Source organism: Diadema setosum, chromosome 8 (genome assembly GCF_964275005.1).
Source record: "Diadema setosum chromosome 8, eeDiaSeto1, whole genome shotgun sequence".
Taxonomy (NCBI): domain Eukaryota; kingdom Metazoa; phylum Echinodermata; class Echinoidea; order Diadematoida; family Diadematidae; genus Diadema; species Diadema setosum.
Window position 1 is genome coordinate 21,564,358 of NC_092692.1, and position 19,514 is coordinate 21,583,871.

At 39.3% G+C, this 19,514-nt stretch overlaps 1 protein-coding gene across 1 annotated transcript in view; it reads right to left on the reverse strand.

Annotated features, from left to right (window-relative positions):
- The window catches only part of LOC140232149 (protein CLEC16A-like), a 242,261-nt gene that overhangs the window by 85,133 nt on the left and 137,614 nt on the right, over nucleotides 1-19,514 (reverse strand). The window contains exons 21-22 of the mRNA XM_072312295.1: nucleotides 2,769-2,934; nucleotides 1,748-1,925 (exon numbers count right to left, since the gene is read on the reverse strand). Coding sequence (XP_072168396.1) covers nucleotides 1,748-1,925; nucleotides 2,769-2,934 — 344 coding nt within the window. The remainder of the gene's footprint in view (nucleotides 1-1,747; nucleotides 1,926-2,768; nucleotides 2,935-19,514) is intronic.

Below are 19,514 nucleotides of genomic sequence, written 5' to 3' on the forward strand. Positions count from 1 at the left end.
ATGCACGCCTCCCATGCCTCCTGAATCAGTAATGGCCCTTGAAGTCGGAGAGGAAAAAAGGGGCGTGGCAGAGTATTGAGGACAGCAAAGTGACGGCTTCGGGAGGAGACTAGCTACGAGCATCACCTGCCTGAGCGGAGGTGGACTGTCAGCCTCCTCGGCACACCTGCCTGATTGCAGACGAGCGTCTACGGCCTGGGAGCTTTAGGGGAAGCCGATTCCTGGAAAACGTCTCTCAGAGGCCCCAGCAAAGGGGGGGGGGGTGGGGGGACGGAATACATGGCAGGAGAATGAAAGGAGAGAGAGAAAAAGGGGAAAGGAGAGAGGGGGAGGATAGTGAGAATAAGAGAGAGAGGGAGAAATGCAGAGGGCGGTAGAGATGGAGATACTATGATAGAGATAGGAAAGACGACAGAGCTGGATCAAAGGTAAGATATTCTTTGTTTGAGTAGCTCATCTTTCTGTATCTAATTTGTCTGTCTCTGTTTCACTCTATCTCTTCTATCCCCCCCCCCCCCACCACCAAACTCTGACGATCACCTCCGTTTCTCATATCTTAAAGACATGGGGAAAAGGGGGAGGGGTATTGTAATAGCCTCTTGCTAATTGCCAGATCTGTGCAACCTGGAATCTTGCAGAGACAATATTGGGCATGCCTTGCGCCCCATCAGTTATGTATACAATTCATCTTCTCTCTCCCAACTCTCTGCACAAACCTTCTGTTTCATTAGTGTATATCCAAGCAAATATGCTCGCTCTTCCTTTCTCGGTTGTGCAAATCAATGTATTAAAGATATCTCTCTTACTGTTTTTTTTTCTCTCCTTTTTTTTCTTCTCATGCATTTATCGCTTTCACCGTCGCCTTCCTCATATTATACTGGTATAATATATTAACAGATGCTGCGTCCTAAATGAGCAGCAGGGTTGTTTGCAATAATTCCCTTACCTGGAATCTGGCATGGCACTATTCTGGGAACAGCACTGAAATCATACTATTGAGTAAATATGTATGTCTTCCGCTCTTTCCCTATCCTTTCTCCTTAGAGCGTATCTAAACAAATATATTTTCACATTTACTCTCTCTCTCTCTCTCTCTATTTCCCTCTTGTTCTTTTTTTTTTCTCCCTATCTCACATCAACCACAAAAAACAAGCATATATTTTTTCCTCACTCCCTCTCTCCTATTCCCTCTGTGTTTTCTTTCGTCTTTGCTTCCATGGATGCGATTTCTCTCTGGCTTTCTATGAAAAGCTTAGAACCAAACACAAATGGTAAAAAAATAATAATTCTTGGAATGCTTGGACGGCTATGAAATCTAAAGCTTACACGATTCTAAACTAAACATACTCTCATTTGCCTTCCTAGAAATAATGCAAACACTATCCTCTCGCGGAATGGCAGACTCTAATTTACCTTCTTAGACTTTGTGCACGTGCATCTTCAAGAACGTGCCCACGAACGATCCAATTACTATCATCTTAAATTCAATTAAACGAGCGAGAGTGCTTGGAATTGGAGTGGGGATACTCACAACAAGGCATCACATATCTATTTTTCTAAAATATCATCTTAATGGTTTGTACTACTTTCGCTTCTACTGCTGCTGCTTCTACGGGCTGCATTACCCACAACTAATGCTATTGCTACTACAATGTATTGCTATCATCATCGCCACTGTACTCTGACCACTATACTGTAATCACTTCTTTTGTTTGATTATTATCATATTGTGTTGTATGTTTCCTACCTTGCAGGACTGGGGCTACTTGCCCCGCTCTTGGCACTGGGCTGCCCCACAGCAATGGCCATGCCTGGATGGTGGGAGATGGCGGAGGAGGAGCCGTACAGTCCTGTGTGGTGGCTGAGAGGGATCTCGAGTAGTTCTGCCAGGCAAGCCATCTGAGCTTGGCGGGCTTTGAGGCGTCCTGTGAAGGAGGAAACGGGAGGGAGGATAGAAATTAAGTCCTTTACAAATTAACACACAACATTTTGTGTCATAACGTTCAATGTTTTAACCTTTCAATAATGCATCGTTGGAGATGGGGGATGTAGAAGAGTCCTTGAATTTGGACAAAGTGGGCTACAATATATGAAATTAATATTTCATATGCCTCTGAGCTTTCCATGGCTCCAACATTTGGTATCACTGTGTTCTTGCTTTGATATCATACTTTTACGAAATCAGGGAATGAATAACCTCAAGCTGAAGTTCATACAATGAAGTTAGATTTCAAAGCATGACCAAAATTTAAACTATTCACTTCCTGTAAAACATGATATACTCGCTGCATGAAAATTTCGCGAATTTGACCTGACGGATTATTTTGCAGCATGAAATTTTCGCAAATTGCCACTGGCACTCAATGCACACAGTGTAGACAAGAACTTTGGCATGCATTTTAATTTTTCAAATCTTGGCGCTCGCGAAATTCGCGAAATTAAAACGCACGCGAACATTCCTCGTTATACAGTAAACAATCTCTGGCAGTTTTTCCTTATAATATCAAACACACACTATGCTTGCTTCATTGGACTGCTCTAGCCAACATCTGGCACTCAAAAATAATAAATAAATCAACAGGATGACATACACATGGAAAGACAAAATACCCAGAAAAATAGTGCATCCCGCATCATAAGATACAGCCAAGCCATCAAAGGCATGTTATATAAAAATCATGAAGGAAGTGCATGAGAGGGAGGTCTTGTGACTGATAGAGGCACATGTCATTGGTGGATTCTCATTGGACGTCATCACCAATCCTCACCTTTGGTCAGCCGCTGCTTGGCCGCCATGCACCTGATGTGGTCATCGAACTGGAAGCGGGCCGCCAGGAGGGGCACGGGCTTGGCGTGGGGCGACGCCGTCGAGCGCTTGTGGACGGTGACCTGCAGGGAGCGGCTGTCATCCTTGTCACCAGTTACCTCCAGGTCCTACAGAACAAGATGGAATAATAAAAGGAGAAGCCATTGAGAGCTCCATTAGGTATCTGTCATTAAAAAAATATTGTTTAAAAATCCTTATACGTTGTTGCTTGCTTGTTTGTATCTTTGTGCCCTTTGCTTGTGATTCATTTTCTTTGCTTCGTATTGTTTCCTTTGTTTCCCGTTTATTTCTCCTACATAATTCGCATAGACTTCAGAGTACCCACAGATAATAACGACATCCCAAACTGCAGCCAGTTGATACCTGCCTAAGACACTGGATATTCAAGTCTCTGCCCTACGTTCATCAGGGAACTGAGCTCATCTTGGTATCTGGGCCACGAAGCGAGTGAGAGGCCCACGGGACCGCCCTTGGATGGGAGACAGGTGCTCAATCAGTCCCACGGTCCACACTCACTGGGAAATATCGCTACATCAAATTGCCAATATTTGACTATTCCAACAACAACAAAAAACCAACAACAACAGATCAACTAAAACCATGTTACTACACTTGACAGAATTGTGAGTTTATACAACCATCATAAGCATGCACAATTGGTTTAGCAGTCTGCTACATACATACATGTATGTGGGTGTATGCAGGGGGGGGTCTTACGCCCCCCCCCCCCCCCCCCTCAAAAAAAAATGTCGGAAGGTCCACATTTTTGCAAAATACACATTTTTTTCTGAGGGCCTTTCTACAATGACCTAAATGAAAAAAAAAAAAATTAACCGGGTATCGGCAAAGAGTCCAAAAACCTTCGCCAATTGCTCGATGTAATTCTAACCCAATTTCAGCCATTCTGACAGTGTGACACTGAGTCCGCCATCCGCTTCAAGCCGCGCTGCAATCAATTTTCTTGTCTCCCAGTAACTTATCGCGCGCAACTGGCTGCAAGTTATTCGCGCAGCCTTTCCTCTATAGGCTAGGTCTACTTTGTGATGAACAGCAACACAAACCTAGACATGTCACAAGCAATTGAACTGCATGCCAGTCAGGTCAGTACTTTAGTACTGTTTGAACTCACATAGGCTACCTTGCAGCTTCGTTACTGTCAGTGAGCTCTAGCTCTATGTACCTCCATTGACTACAAAGGCACACACACGGAAAAAGACATGACAGATTCCGTGTTTTAGCAATTCAGATTGTCCCTCAATATTCATCTTCTGACCTTTTTTACTGAAATGTTTCTGAAATTTTCCACCAAAAGTGTGCACCAGACCGTTGAATTACAATTGTAAAATGCAGTTCTAAGCTCCTTCGTGTGAGAGGGGGACCCCTCCCCGCCCTTTCTACCTCCATATACAGTGACAGCTAGTGACTGGGAAAAACTCAATTCCGACACTTTCATTGTGCTGAATATTTGTTTTTCACCTTTTTTTATCGAAAAATAACAATATTCTTAATATTCCCCCAGAAAGTGTGCTGCAGAAAGTTGAATTCAAGTCTAAATAAACATGCAAAAGCTCCCTCATGTGGAAGGGTGGAGGGGGGGGGGGGATAACACCATCCCCCTGGTCTGTCCATCTCCACAGACTTGGTACACATCCCCAGTGAAGACGCAGACACGGAAAAAGATGTGAAAGATACCATATAGATTAGTCTTGAACATTCCTTATTCTACCTTTTTGATTGACAATTATACAAAGATTCCACCAAAATGTGCATCAGATCATTCAATTTCAGTCCTAAATATACGAAAGAGCCCTCATGTGGGAGGGAATTACCCTTTTCCAACCCCTAACCCCCATTTGGTCGATCTCCACTGAAAAAGTGTAGACACACACGCGGAAAACGAGGTGACATAGACGACATTCACATTGTTCTCACAAAACATATTCCACCACAAGTGTACACCGCATCGTTCAATTTCAGTTATCAAAATGCAAAGATTTTCTCATGTGGGAGGGAGATTCCCCCTCCCACACCCTCCCCCTTCAGTCCATCTCCATAGAGTTTGATAGTAAACAGTGAAAGGACGCTAACGACGCTAAGAAAAAGGTGCCAGACACCACAGTTTCGCCTGTCACATTGTTGTTAAATATCATTTTTTTCTTATTTTTTTTCTTTTTGTGTGAATATTAACCCCCAAAGTATGCATCCAGATCATTGAATTCCAGTTCTAAAAATGCAAAAGCTCCCCTTGTGGGAGGGGGACACACCGTCCCCTTCTGTATATCTCCCCTGACTTTATAGCACACAGTAAAGACGCAAGTATGCGGAAAAAAAGAGAGGTGACAGACCCCTCAATTTAGCCATTCTTAATATCCTTGAATATCTATTTTTCTTACTTTTTGATTAATAATTTTCTAAATATTTCCCCGAATAAGAGTGCACCAGATCTTTAGATTTCAGTTCAAAAAATGAAAAATCACCTTTCTGTGGGCTCACACCCTCCCTCTTCGGTCCATCTTGTTCTTAGACTTTGACAGTACACAGTGAAAGAACGCAGATATGGTGTAAAGAAAAATGTGTCAGACAACACAATCTTGCCCTTCACATAGTTCTTATGAATATTGATTTTTCTGACATTTTTGATAGAATATTGACCCCAAAGTATGCACCAGATCATTGAATTTCAGTTCTAAAAATGCAAAAGCTCCCTGTGTGGGAAGGGGACACTCCCTCCCACACCCTCCCCTTCTGTCCATCTCCCCTGACTTATTAGCAAACAGTGAAGACACACGCAGATGGGAAAAATGGTGACAGACCCCTCAATTTAGCCATTCAGATTATCCTTGAATATCTATATAGCATATTTCTTGCTTTTTGATTAACAACTTTCCAAATATTTCCCCCAAAAAAGTGCACCACACTGTTGAATTTCAGTTCTAAAAATGAAAAATATCCTTTGTGTTTTCCACACACTCTCATCCTGCTCATCTGCTCCCTCGCTTCAGTGTTTTCCATAAATATTGAACATACTGTAAAACGAGGAATGTTCGCTTGCATTTTAATTTCCCGAATTTCGCGAGCGCGAAGATTCGCAAAATTAAAATGCACGCAAAAGTTTTTGTCTACACTATACGCATTGAATACCGGTGGCAGTTCGCAAAAATTTCATGCCGCAAAAAAGGCTGTCGGCTTCAATTCGCGAAAAAATCATGCCGCGATTATATCATGTTTTACAGTACTCTTGCCCCCCCCCCCCAAAAAAAAAAATATATATATACATATTCCTGTGTACGGCCTAGCTAGTATTATCAGGGACATTCGAATGCACGCGCATGCGCCTTACTGTATTTTCTTCGCATACTATCTTTCATTGCAAAAAGGTCCAAAAAATTATGATCACGACCCCTCCCCCTCCCCTCCCCCCCCCCCCCGAAAAAATTCTGGATACACCCCTGGTATGGCTGTGACTTAACTAATAGCTTGGCTGGCTGTTTGCATGTTTCTTGTTGGCTGCAAGGAATAATATCATACTAGATAGAAATCCAGCAACAACTAGAAGAAACATTACTGAAGGTGATTTAGTGCCCCTGTCTATTAAACAATTCTGCTCTGGTAAACTGCTGAGAATTTACAGGAACATTGTATATACTGTAAATGATGAGTACAATACTGCTAAACTCACATCACATGTGTGCCAAATTTCTTTTAAATCACTTCAAAACTGGATGGTTTATCTCAGGGCTTTTCTTTTTTCAGAATTGGGGGCTATGATGTGCTGTTACCATGGTAACATACTTTCTGCTACTCTTGAAAAATGTGTCTTGCCTGACTTTCCATCACAATCCCTACGTGATACACCATGTAAGGATATTAAGATAGTTGGTATTTGTTCGAAACAAATTTCATATTTTTACTCCTTCACGTCAGTTCAAGTTATAGACTGCTTATATATATAACATACTTTATTTCCATTGCAAATTAAAGCATGTGATGAATATTCCTAGGATACTACCTGCCCACAGGCAGGTATGTACATTAAAGGGATCGTATAGTTTTGGTTGAGACCTAATTTGGTGAGATAATGAGAAACCTCTTATGAAATTTGAAAGAGCACGTAATTCTATGAGGAATTCAACGTTTATTTGATGAAAGTTGGTTTTGAAATGGCTCAGATATCCCAAAAAGAGCAATTCTCATAAAGTGTGGAACCCACACTTTATTACGATCGCTTTGTTTTACTTTGTTTTGGGGATATTTCAGTCATTCCAAACCCGATTTTCATCAAATAAACTTTAAATTCCTCTCAAAATGGTATGCTCTGTACTATATCATAAGTGTCTTCTTGGCATCTCGCAAACAGTGCAAAGCCCAATTCTCATCTCCACCAATACTGTACCATCCCTTTAATTTTCATGATGCACTTTACAAGGGTGTTCTGAAATCAATAAATTGCATTTAAATTCCAACGAGCAAGCTTGGTGATTTTCAAGAAACTGTGTCTGTTTGGTTGCAAGCTTTCACGCTTTTTTCTTGTTATTTTTGTGTGGCTGGTTTAGCAATTAAGTGAAACCAATTATGTATCACTAGAAACTAGGAGTATGGAGAATTAAAGAAGGAAAGAAAAGTAGGAAATTGAAGACATTTCTTGGAAGAAAAGGACTTGGTCAAGAAGAACAAACATGAAATGGTGGGACTACAAGTCCAAGTCCTCTTTGCTCCTTCTTCTCTTCCTTCTGCTCTTCTTTTTTTTTTTCTCTCCTTCTTCTTTTCACTACCATTACTAACATCCTTGCCATATTTCTTTCTAATATGAACAGAGGCAGTAGTGGAACCAAAGTTAAACTACACATACCTAGGGCCACGCAGGCAGCCTCATTGAGCTGAACTTGGCAATGAAACCTTTATGACATGTGGTCAAACCGGAATGAACTAGAAATGTCGCTACAGCGACTGGTTATACCCCCGCCAAACAACATTTCATAAGCTTTGGTCAAAACAACATTTCATAAGCTTTGGTCAAAAAACTGAGGAAGTAGTTAAATCCGCAAGATCTTTCCTTGATCTTCTGCCATTAATATGCCGTTACCATGGCAACGTACTTTCGGGTACTGTCGAAAAATGTGTCTTGCACATCTACAACCAAAGGCACACATCTGTACCAAGTTTCATGGAAATTGGGCAAAAACTGAGGAAGTAGTTTGCAACACAAAATTTTCCATCATTTTGGCTCATAATATGTGAGCGTGTTACCATGGCAACATACTTTTTGTAACTGTCAAGAAATGTGTCATGCTGACCTATATCCTAAGACAAACATTCAATATGAATTCCATGAGAATTGGAAGAACACTGATGAAGCAGTTTTGCCATGAAGCATTTTGCCCTATATTATACCAATAACATGCCGTTACCATGGCAACGCACTTTTTGCCACTGCGGAAATATGTGTCTTGCACATTAACATATTCAGATGAACATCTGTACCTAATTTCATAAAAATTGATCAAAAACTATGGGAGGAGTTCGCGACGCAAGATTTGCACCCATTTTTGCCCATAATATGCCGTTACCATGGCAACGTACTTTTGGGTACTGTCAAAAAATACATCTTGCACATCTACAACCCAAGGCACACATCTGTGCCAAGTTTTATGGGAGTCGGTTGAAAACTGAGGAAGTAGTTCGCGACGCAAGATTTGCAACGGACCGACCGCCCGACCGACCGACCGCCCGACCGCCCGACCGTCCGCTGATTCCTATATACCCCCTTCAAACTTCGTTTGGCGGGGGTATAATAACTTTTCTACTTGTTATCACATCCAGATGACCATGAGCAAACAAAGCTTGGATTCTTCCTTTCGCTGCAGCCATTAAATATGGCTACTTTGCCAACACATTACAACATCACCCATCACAAATGCCTGCCACTATTACACAAATTAATTGATTGAACACATCTCATCTGCCAATCAATAGAGAGATAGCACATTCAAGACTTGGGTAAGGGTGCAAAGTGTCAGTAATACAATTAGCGACTGGCGCTTCTGAGAATGATTCAATTAGGCAAAGGCTTATTTCCTGACAGTCTGATAATCTTGCAGCACATAATGATGAAGAGGAAGGGATACAAAGAGAACAGTATCATTGATGTAACATGTGGATACACCTGTAGACAAAACTTGATGAAAATTTATCCAAGGCTGTATCTCGTCTCAACTCGTCACGGCATCTTTCTCAAGTAACTGGTGCTTTGAATTAGCAACAATATCACTGCACCATACCCATGGTGACCCGTAACTGGAAACATTTTTAATATTGGAAATGTTTTATACTGTGTAAGAAAATGCAGGCAGAAAAAGAGTGCTGCTGTATGTATACATTGTATTACAAACCAAGACATTTTTTTTTTTTCACCGACATGGTTGTGATGTAAAGTACAGCAATGTAGGACCTTGTTCATTTATTTATTTATTTTTTTCTGGGTGATATACAAACATTTATATGCCCAGCCACCAATGGTTACAATTTGAATCGTGACATAAAAATATTTTCTTTATGTGTGTGAACATAATAAACGCAACTATTAGTGAGGATAGCACATACCACGGAAAGTGTGATATTTCTGAAATACATGTAGTTGTGATTATTGTGTGCATGAATGCTGTGCAAAATCATACCGTTTTTTTTTTTATAAATATTTTTCTTGCCTGTGCATGTGTGAACCAGAGTGCAAAAAGGCCAGATTTGAATCGAGATTCGACTCAAGCTATTTCAATGTGTATGAATGAGCCTTATATGATACAGGCCCTGGAGATCAGTCTGATCACTTAGAGGTAATCATTATTCTGGGACACAGGAGCAGGAATATCTATTTTATGAATAACGCCAGTGAGACTTGTACCACATTCATATTGCCCACTTGTCCCAGTGCAGTATCAATGTTTTAATTTACTTCAGTTGTACTGAGGTGGGTGACAATGTTAATGCTTCTTGGTACAACTCCGTTGCAAAAGTTCGAAAGGTCAAACACCCTGCTCTTTACAATATTGAAGGGGCCAGTCATTTTTTTTTAACGAAAGATGGCCTTCAAAAATTAGAATGCAGTTAAGAGATTAACTGAAGAATCGACTAGAATACTATATTTTCATTGTGCAGGCAATATATTTTTTTTTCAAACGACAAGGGGCAATGAGTCAGCGTAAACTGAATGTGAGCTCAAATGCGGGTCAAAACGTTCTTCAATATGATTGCGTTATCACGGGACTGCATCGAAAAGAATGAAAGCAACGTGAATACATTGGTTCCAGGACTGTTCAGGAGTTACAACCAGGCACTGTCTTATTGAAACATTGGCACCAATTTTTAGGCAATGTGAAAGCGGTACAGGAATCACAGATCTAAGCAGGAAGAGTAAGATATGTTTGTAAGTATTCAGAGTTCTTGATAGCTTGTGGGATGTCAACAGTTCAGAATAAGTCAGTGTAGTGTAAATCCTAAAATTTCGAAACTTTTGAACTTTGCAAATTTTGCATGAGCCAAGATTCGCAAAATTAAAATGAATGCAAAGTTCTTGTTTACGTTATATGCATTAAATACCAGTGGCAATTAAGCAAATTTCATGACAATTTTCATGGAACGAATATTTCTTGCTTTACAGTACATATCTCTCCTTCTCTCTCAACCCCCTACTATCTATCCATCTATCTACTGTGTCTACCTATCTATCTATCTATCTATCTATCTCTATCTTTCTATCTATATATCTATCTATCTATCTCTATCTTTCTATTTGTCTATCTATCTATCTATCTACAATTGAATTTACATACAAAATATACTGGTACCTACACTCACAGCATCTGAGCATTTACGTCTTCTCACAATGAAGCATAAAATCTATGAATAGCATCAAGACATGTCTACGCTACAGCACAAAACATTTCATGTTGTCACCATGATACCGGTCGGCATAAACAGCTTCACTTTGAGGTTGACTTGTCATATAGATTGTTTTCTGCAAGGTATGGTTATTCTCACAATTAAAAAAAAACAACTGAAAGTGTAATTCTATACTTGTATCAGGCTGGGTGGGGGGGGGGGGGGGAATTATGCTTCTAAATATATCAACCACTGAATGCTTTGAAATCATTGCCGATACAACATTCAGCATACATCTGTTTGGGCGATTGTACACATGGTTGATTTCGGGATAATGTCATGCCATAAAATATTATGTTTATATTATATTATATTTCAAGTGAAGAAACATTGCAACTTTAGTTAAACAGCTGCTGCCACTAAAAAAAGAAAAAGAAAAAAAAAACACCCCACAACAAAGGCAATAATGGAATGCAGCTATTTATATCATTGAAATGACAACAGCAAAAAAAGTAGAAACAGGAAGGGCTGCTCTGTTTCATTCCAGCAATAATCAGCTGTTTGATAGGAATCATTTTCCATCTGCTCTGAAGGTGGGTGGGAGTTATAAACCCCACTATGACATGAAATAAGACCATGATCATGCTTGACCTCCCAACCTCAATTTACTTCATTCAGTCTGTCTCTCATCTTTGACTACATCAACTTCTCTTTGATTCGTAAAACATCTATACTGGCTCATGTATCAAATGAATTCAACTGATGTCACTCTGGAATTAAAGGGAACGCAAACCCAAAGAGCAGTGTGGATTGAGTGAAAGCAGTAACTTTAGTAGAACACATCAGTGAAAGTTTGAGGAAAATCGGACAATCGATGCAAAAGTTATGAATTTTTAAAGTTTTGGTACTGGAACCACTGGATGAGGAGACTACGAGGTTATGACGTATGAGTGAACAACAATACAAAGAAAATATAAAGGAAATTCAACAAGAATTCACTTTTCTAGCATTATGAAAGAGCACTTGACTAACCGCTTTCAAAAAGCAGGGGGAATAACTGCTACCCTTAACATATGTCAGTATCAAGTTGATGGAATTTGTAATTTTCATAAAAAATTAATTTTTGTGGAATTTTCTTTGTATTTTCTTTATATTGTTGTCCACTCATACGTCATAACCTCTAGTAGTCTCCTTATCCAGCGGTTCCAACACCAAAACTTAAAAAATTCATAACTTTTGCATCGATTGTCCGATTTTCTTCAAACTTTCACTGATGTATTCTACTCTAAAGTTACTGCTTTCACTCAATCCACGTTGCTCGTTGGGTTTGCGTTCCCTTTAAACCTTTTAATAGATATAAATGAAAATATTTTCACAAGACAGCACATATGCATAGACCCATAATCTAACTTTTTTCAACCGACACTCATTCCTGTCAGGGTCATTGTGTTCCTTCATACTGTAGAACAATTTTATTTGCTGCCCCTCGTAAGACAAGAGCACTCTTCTAATAGCCCCCTCCCTCCACCCCCACCCCCCCTCCCCCCCCCCCTCCCCCCCACCATCACCACATAAGACAGCAAGGGTGGCTCTTCATCAGAACACTGGAGTAGAATGTTTGTACAAACATCAACTAAACATCACTTAGGGCTGACTGGGATAACACATGTCCAGGGGTGCACGAATATTTGTATATATATAAAACATACTATATGTTTCATGCGGTTGCTTGGCATAGCTTTGCTGGCATTAGTTGACATACGAGGTGGATACACTGGCATGAACTTTCCTCCATAACTGGAGCGAACAGACTGCAGCCTGCAGTCAACTGGGATACCTCTTGCTTTCTCATGTATTCACAATTCTGCCATGAGTAGATGAACCTTATTTACATGTTAAACAGACAAACGAAGCTACGTATTTATGTATGTATGTATGTATGTGTGTACGGTGTGTGTGTATGTATGTATGTACACATGCATGTGTGTGTATATATATATATATATATATATATATATATATATATAATATAAATATCAAATAATTCATATTTATATAATATATATAAATATAATATATATCATGTAATTCATTTATATGATATAATATAATTTATTTATATAATATATATTATATAATTAAATATAGACTTATGTAGAAATATATCATACTGTATAGATGTATATCATATCATATTGTATTATATATGTATCTTTATAGAGATGTATCAAGTTGCTGGTAGAAATCAGCTGGGACTGCAGATAAGGGACTCGGGGGGAAATGCCAGAGCTTCCACTACCTGCCATGATCAGATCCCAGTAGGACATCAACCTCTAACTGTCTGGTCGGCTCTAACAATAACGAGCAATAATGGCCCAGACAATCTTGATACTCCACAAAAACACATGACGCTCACTAAGAACCAACCCCCTCTTTTCATCAAGAGCCGCGGGGGTCGCAACCAGCTCGTCATACTTCTGTAGAAAGTAATTTCTAAGTCATGTGGAAAAAAATATATATATATATTTACCGTCGCCTTAGGTCCATGCTATATCATAATTCTAGTTCTCCAGATATCTGGCAGTGTAAGAATATAGCCTTTAAAGACAAGACATAGAACTTGAAGAAATTTCTGTTGGGGGGAAAAAGATTCAGAAAACCATGGACCTAAGTCCATGAGAAAACCAACAGCAACAACAAAATCGCTATTGACATCCAAGCTCAATGATAATTTTTCCAAATTAGAGCTGCAGGCCCGAAAGGGTTAATGAGGGATGGTTTTCAATCCTGTCACTGCATTGGTTATGGAGCACTGAACTGCGGGGAGGGAATGAGGCATATAATGTACATCCACATAATATTTCACGACAAATTCACGCACACACAATTCAACACGCGTGGGTAAAGGTCAATCAGTCCTGACATTTCAAACATATTGCCTCGTCAAATGTCACAAATTAATTTTTCCCAGAATTTCCCGGCGGCCAGACATTCAGACACAGGATTCCGCATTGAATGGCAGCTTTCATAACCACTCTCCCCGGGCCTCGGTGCAACCAGGCGTACAGATATATCTGTGCCACAAAGGAGTTGATGAGAATAGATTGCAATATTGCCATCTGATTGGCAGACTGATTGCAAGGATACACTCATACACATAAAGACAGCTCTGATTTCCTGGGTGGGTCTAACATGTCCTGAAAAATTTGACATCTTGTCTCTTTTATTCCATTATGTTTCTATTAGATTTAATGCTAAATACATCAAATGCGTGCATGTGTTTGTGTGTGTGTGTGTGTGTGTGTGTGTGTCAATGTGACCGTGTATGTATAGGTGTGTGGCTGTGACTGTGCATATCTAAATTACATGTTTGGTGGAAATCGTTCACTTGCATATACCTGTAGTGATAAAACTTCAGAAGAGTTAAAAGTGTTTGTGCTACTAGTATGCATTGGTCCGTATATATTTGATATTTGAAATTAAGGATACTGTAAAACATGATATATTGGTGGCATGAAAATTTTGCAAATTGGAGCCCACGGCCTTTCTCGCAGCATGAAATTTTCGCGAATTGCCACTGGCATCCAATGCATATTAGGTTGAAAAGAACTTTCACGTGTATTTTGATTTCGCGAATGTTGGCGCTCGCAAAATTCGCGAAATTAAAATGCACATATACAGTCCTTGCTTTACATTATGTACTGCAATCAGAGGCATTCTAATAGACTCCTGGGATTTAATACAAAGCACAGAAAACTAGCTGTCTTGAAATGATGAGAGAGTAGGGCAGGTTTAGTGATGACACGAATAACAAAACAAAGGACAAGAAAAGATGATGAGTACACGATTACTACAGACCACAAATAATGACAATTTACTTATATATCAGATGCTTAGTAATAGTATACTGTATACGCCAGATATTTCGCGAGGTTTTTATTTTCGCAAATTTCGCGAGGCGGGTGCTATTCGCGAAATTAAAGACACGCGAAAATATTGACTCTGATCCCAATGTGAATGTGACATACGCGTGTACACTTCTCCGTTCAGTGCAGGACTTCACGATCGCGAATTTAACCACTTGCGAAATTGTCGGGAATTCCGGATTCACGAAAATTTAGACTCGCGAAATATATGGCGTATACAGTACACTTTTGGCAACAGCTTTTAAAATGGCATGTATTTATATTCAACCTTAAGACTGTTTCTCATTCTGATTCTCATTCTACACAGTTCATTCTAAAAACAAGAAGAATGTGAAGAAATCAAAACTGTGTGCCATTTTTTTTTTTCATATTTGTTATTTTTTGTACCAAATAAAGGCAATATGATGCAAGATGTGATTTGAATTACTAGTATCCTGATATTATTCCAATGCATTGGTTAGATTGATAGCTTGGGAGGCTTGTTTTATGCTCAGATGCCAGGAAGGACAGATACTATCTGATTTTAACGACTAAAGCCACAAAATTTTCATACTTCTCATGATAGTGTCTAAAGGTGACTGATGGTTGATAACATGCACGCGTCTGTGACACAAAATGGGATTTTCCCCAATTATTCTCTAGCACCATTTGTTTTGGCAAACAGAATGCTCATTATAGTTTGTTGTTGTTGTTGTTGTTGCTTTTCTGGGATTGAATGCCCATATTGACAAAGCGCATGACTTGATGAGTGCTTGAAGCTTACTCAGAGTGGGTGCAAAGAGGCTTAACACTACGTCGAGTTCAATGCCTTGAAAGTAGCATTGATTTATAATATGCCACCACACACCTTTCAGTGATTACAAATTTTGCAGTTTATCGCGTGGTAGAATTTCAGAAGTTACTATTAAAGTAAAAGACAATTCCATACTCATTAAAAGTGAGTATGGATGGAAAGCAATATTTACAAACATATTACTACAAATTTGATTAAAACTGGAAGACAACCAGGGAGTTATAAAATTGTTAAGTTTCCCCAATTTCTACAAAACCTGCTTTGCACTGTGCGTGCTAGTGAATGGCATACATCTAAAAATATATATATGTATATGTTTTGGGTTTTTTTTTTATGACCCATAGTTCAACTGGCCACACAAGGCCAGGGGACAAGGTGCCTTTGGTCATGCTCAGGTCAATGTTTAGGCATGCACAGTTCAAGGGTGTGTACAGTTCTGGTCAAGGTGAGGATTTAGCTTTTAACATTTTGCGAGATATTCAGAAACCACTCTATGAGATGTCAAAGAGCATGCAATTCTAAGGGGTATCAAAAGTTTATTTGATGAAAATCGGTTTTGAAATGGCCAAGATATCCAAAAACAAGGTGAAACAAAGAGATCCTAATAAAAGGCGTGGCCTGTCACCTTTTATTATCATCACTTTTTGGGATATCTCAGCCATTTGAAAACCAATTTTCATCAAATAAACGTTGAATCCTTTTTAAACTTACACACTCTTTCATATTTCATAAGAGGTTTCTCATTATCTCGCTTAGGAATGTTCAAAACATGAATCCCCACCTCAACCAGTACTGTACAGTCCCTTTAAAGTTCTTCACATGCAACCAAGCAAAGGGACTGTTTTGGCGATGTGTGATCTGCGGCAAATAAGGGGGCCTCCAATCATTTTTTTTTTTTTTGCACTGTGATTAAAATACAAAATGATTATCCTTGTGTCTGAGCCTTTCTCCAAATCATCTATAAAACAATATGCTGTCACGTCACATGACAATCTGTATCCTGATTAGATGCTGCCATATCAAGTCAAGGTCCACCCTGCTATGTCACGCATTTATATCTCTATAGCCAACTGTCAGTGAGTTTACTTTCCAGTCGTCATTAGTACACTGATGACCTCTCCTACATCATGACGGCTTGCTCGCCACAGAGATGTGTGTCACTACCACTCAAGTCTCAGCAAATCACATGACTGGTTTTCAGCCAATCACAGGACTCGTATCCAAATATGTACTGTAAAAACGAGGAATGTTCGCGTGCATTTTAATTTCGCAACTTTCGCGAGCGCCAAGATTCGTGAAATTAAAATGCATGCAAAAGTTCTCATCTACACTATATGCATTGAATGCCAGTGGCAATTCGCGAAAATTTCATGCCGCAAAAAAGGTCATCAGCTCCAATTCGCGAAAATTTCATGCCATGAATATATCATGTCTTATAGTACCCTCATTACAAAATCATGATAAAAAGGAGAAATTAAAGCTAAAATGCCTCTGACATCCTTGGTTTCGAGGCTTGGGATAATCTGAAAAATACAAAGGTTCATAGGAAGTGTGATCAAATACTTTAAAATCTAATGGTCCTTTTCTCTCTCTCTCTCTCTCTCTCTCTCTCTCTTTTTGATGGGAGGCATCATAAAAATATAAAAAGATTGACTTGCCACCTTTTATTACAGCTATTTAGCCTGTACTATGTGTGTTTCACACATCTTTCTATGAAGTAGATGGCTTATACAATTTGTAAATGAGGAGAGCTACCTTGAAAGCACTCCAAGCAGAGGTACAATATCAAAAGGAACATGCGACCTTCTGCCGACAGCCAACAGATAAAAGAATGGTGGGAAATGGACTAACAAGTTAGGCAGATGGTTTTACGAACTGGTAGATGGAAATGTGAAAGGAAGGTATGAATGGCAATAGATAGAGTGAGAGAGAGGATTAGTGTATTAAAGTACATGTGTGTGTGCGTGTGTGTGTGTCTGCTGTGCACAGAAAGTCAAGGCCATCTCGTGGTATACAGACCATTACGTACTAATTACAGATTAATGTAGGCAATGAAATATTGCACCTCATTGTCTTGTGAGTTGAGGTGAGGTGGAACTACCATCACATGCAAGATACAGGACAGAAATTGCATCAACCATCACTTCTACTGAAGGTGAAAGTGTCAAGAGTTCGGAATAGAACACTTACGTAAAAAAAAAATTAAAAAAAATAAAAAATATGAGCATCTGACTTGTGACTGCTCTAATGACAAGGAGTAGTTACAAGGTAATAGATTTGATTTCTAACTTTATTCAAATCTTATAAATATCTCTGACAAAATTTGTTATCGACAACTCAAAAGCTTGCTCGAGGGATAGCTGGACATACACTGTAGCAACAACCAATGCCTGCAAAATGGATTCCAAATATTGACATAATGTATGCCGACCAACACAAATGGATGAAATACTGTAAAACGAGAAATTTTCGCGTGCATTTTAATTTCGCGAATTTCGCGAGCGCCAAAATTCGTGAAATTAAAATGCACGCGAAAGTTTTTGTCTACAATACATGCATTGAACACCAGTGGCAATTCGCGAAAATTTCATGCCACGAAAAGGGCTGTCGGCTCCAATTCGCGAAAATTTCATGCCGCGAATATATCATGTTTTACAGTAGCTTGATATAAGGTCCTGAGAGGAAGACCACCTATACTGTACAATTTGAATACATAAGTAAACCTGTCAAAAAGAAAAATCCAAAGAATTACTTCCAGAGGCTAGCTATATACCAGAGAGCAGTCAGAAAATCCAGAAATGTTTCCATTTCTTGAATGCCATATTCACATAAAGCTGGTTATAAGGATTACACACATTGTATCCTGACATAATATCATTCCTTCTGCGTCCCGAAAGAATTAAGTTTAAATGCTCTTTTAATATGCTAGAAAAGTGAATATATGTTAATTTTTCTTCAGAATTTCTATATTTCATTTTCCATGTGTGATGTCACAAAATGTTGGAGACTTCTAGATCTCGTCCAGCAATGGCGGCTCTGAAACTTAAAAAAAAAAAAAAAAAATCATGACAGATTCACTCATTCAAAGGATTGTCCAATTTTCCTCAAACTTTCACTGATGTGTTCTACTACATCTGCATATTGCTGCATTCACTCTAGCCAAATGATATTTGGGTTCCATTCCGCAGCTTACTTTGCAAAGATGACATGATTTCTGTGGTCATGAAGTTTGGAATCTTGAAAAATAAAAGAGTAGGTCCTACTTGTTCAGCAAGATACAGCTTCATTGGTCAAACCATTGAAAAACAATGATGAATGGAAGCAAATGCATCTGGACTAGAGAATAGACCAGTTTGCGGTTGACGATGGTTTAAATGACCCCCGAAACAAACAAGTATAAAGCCAAATATCACTCACTTACATAATCCACCTTGCTTTGATGTTGATAAACTCCCTCTAATGTTAAGAGAACTTCCTTTTAGTGCAACATAAAGAAACTGTTCAGGTGCTGTCTATAAGGCCCGTTCACAAACAACGAAAATCGAAATTTCAATCGCGATCCAAATTTCGATTTTTTTTTTCGACCGTTCATACACAGGGAAAAATCGCACTTCGCAGCAAGGAAAGAACGATCAGTGGCCAAATTGCGCATGCGCGAAACTTGCATGACCGAAGACTGACCCCGCAATCCCAATAGAGTTTCGCACGCGCTACGAACGATGGGATTAAAAATACCGATTTCCAAATCTCGATCGCGCTCACACACACGACGCTTGACAAAATAATCGCGATTATTCTGAAAAATCGCACTAATAGTGCGAGTTGGATCGCGATAAGGATCGCGGTAATTAGTGAGATTTTTCTGTCCACACTGGAAAAAATTTCGAAATTTTGATCGCGATAAGAAAATCGATTTTTAAATCGCACTTTTTCCCTTGTGTGTGAACGGGCCTTATGACATTGCTCATTATAACTCTGTGTCTCATTTTGTTGTTTTTCTCTGCTGACCGTTACCTGCTCATGCACACAGTGTAACTTTAAACCAGCTTTATATTGAATCAGCTAAACTGTCAAGTTATGATGCTGAGTGCTG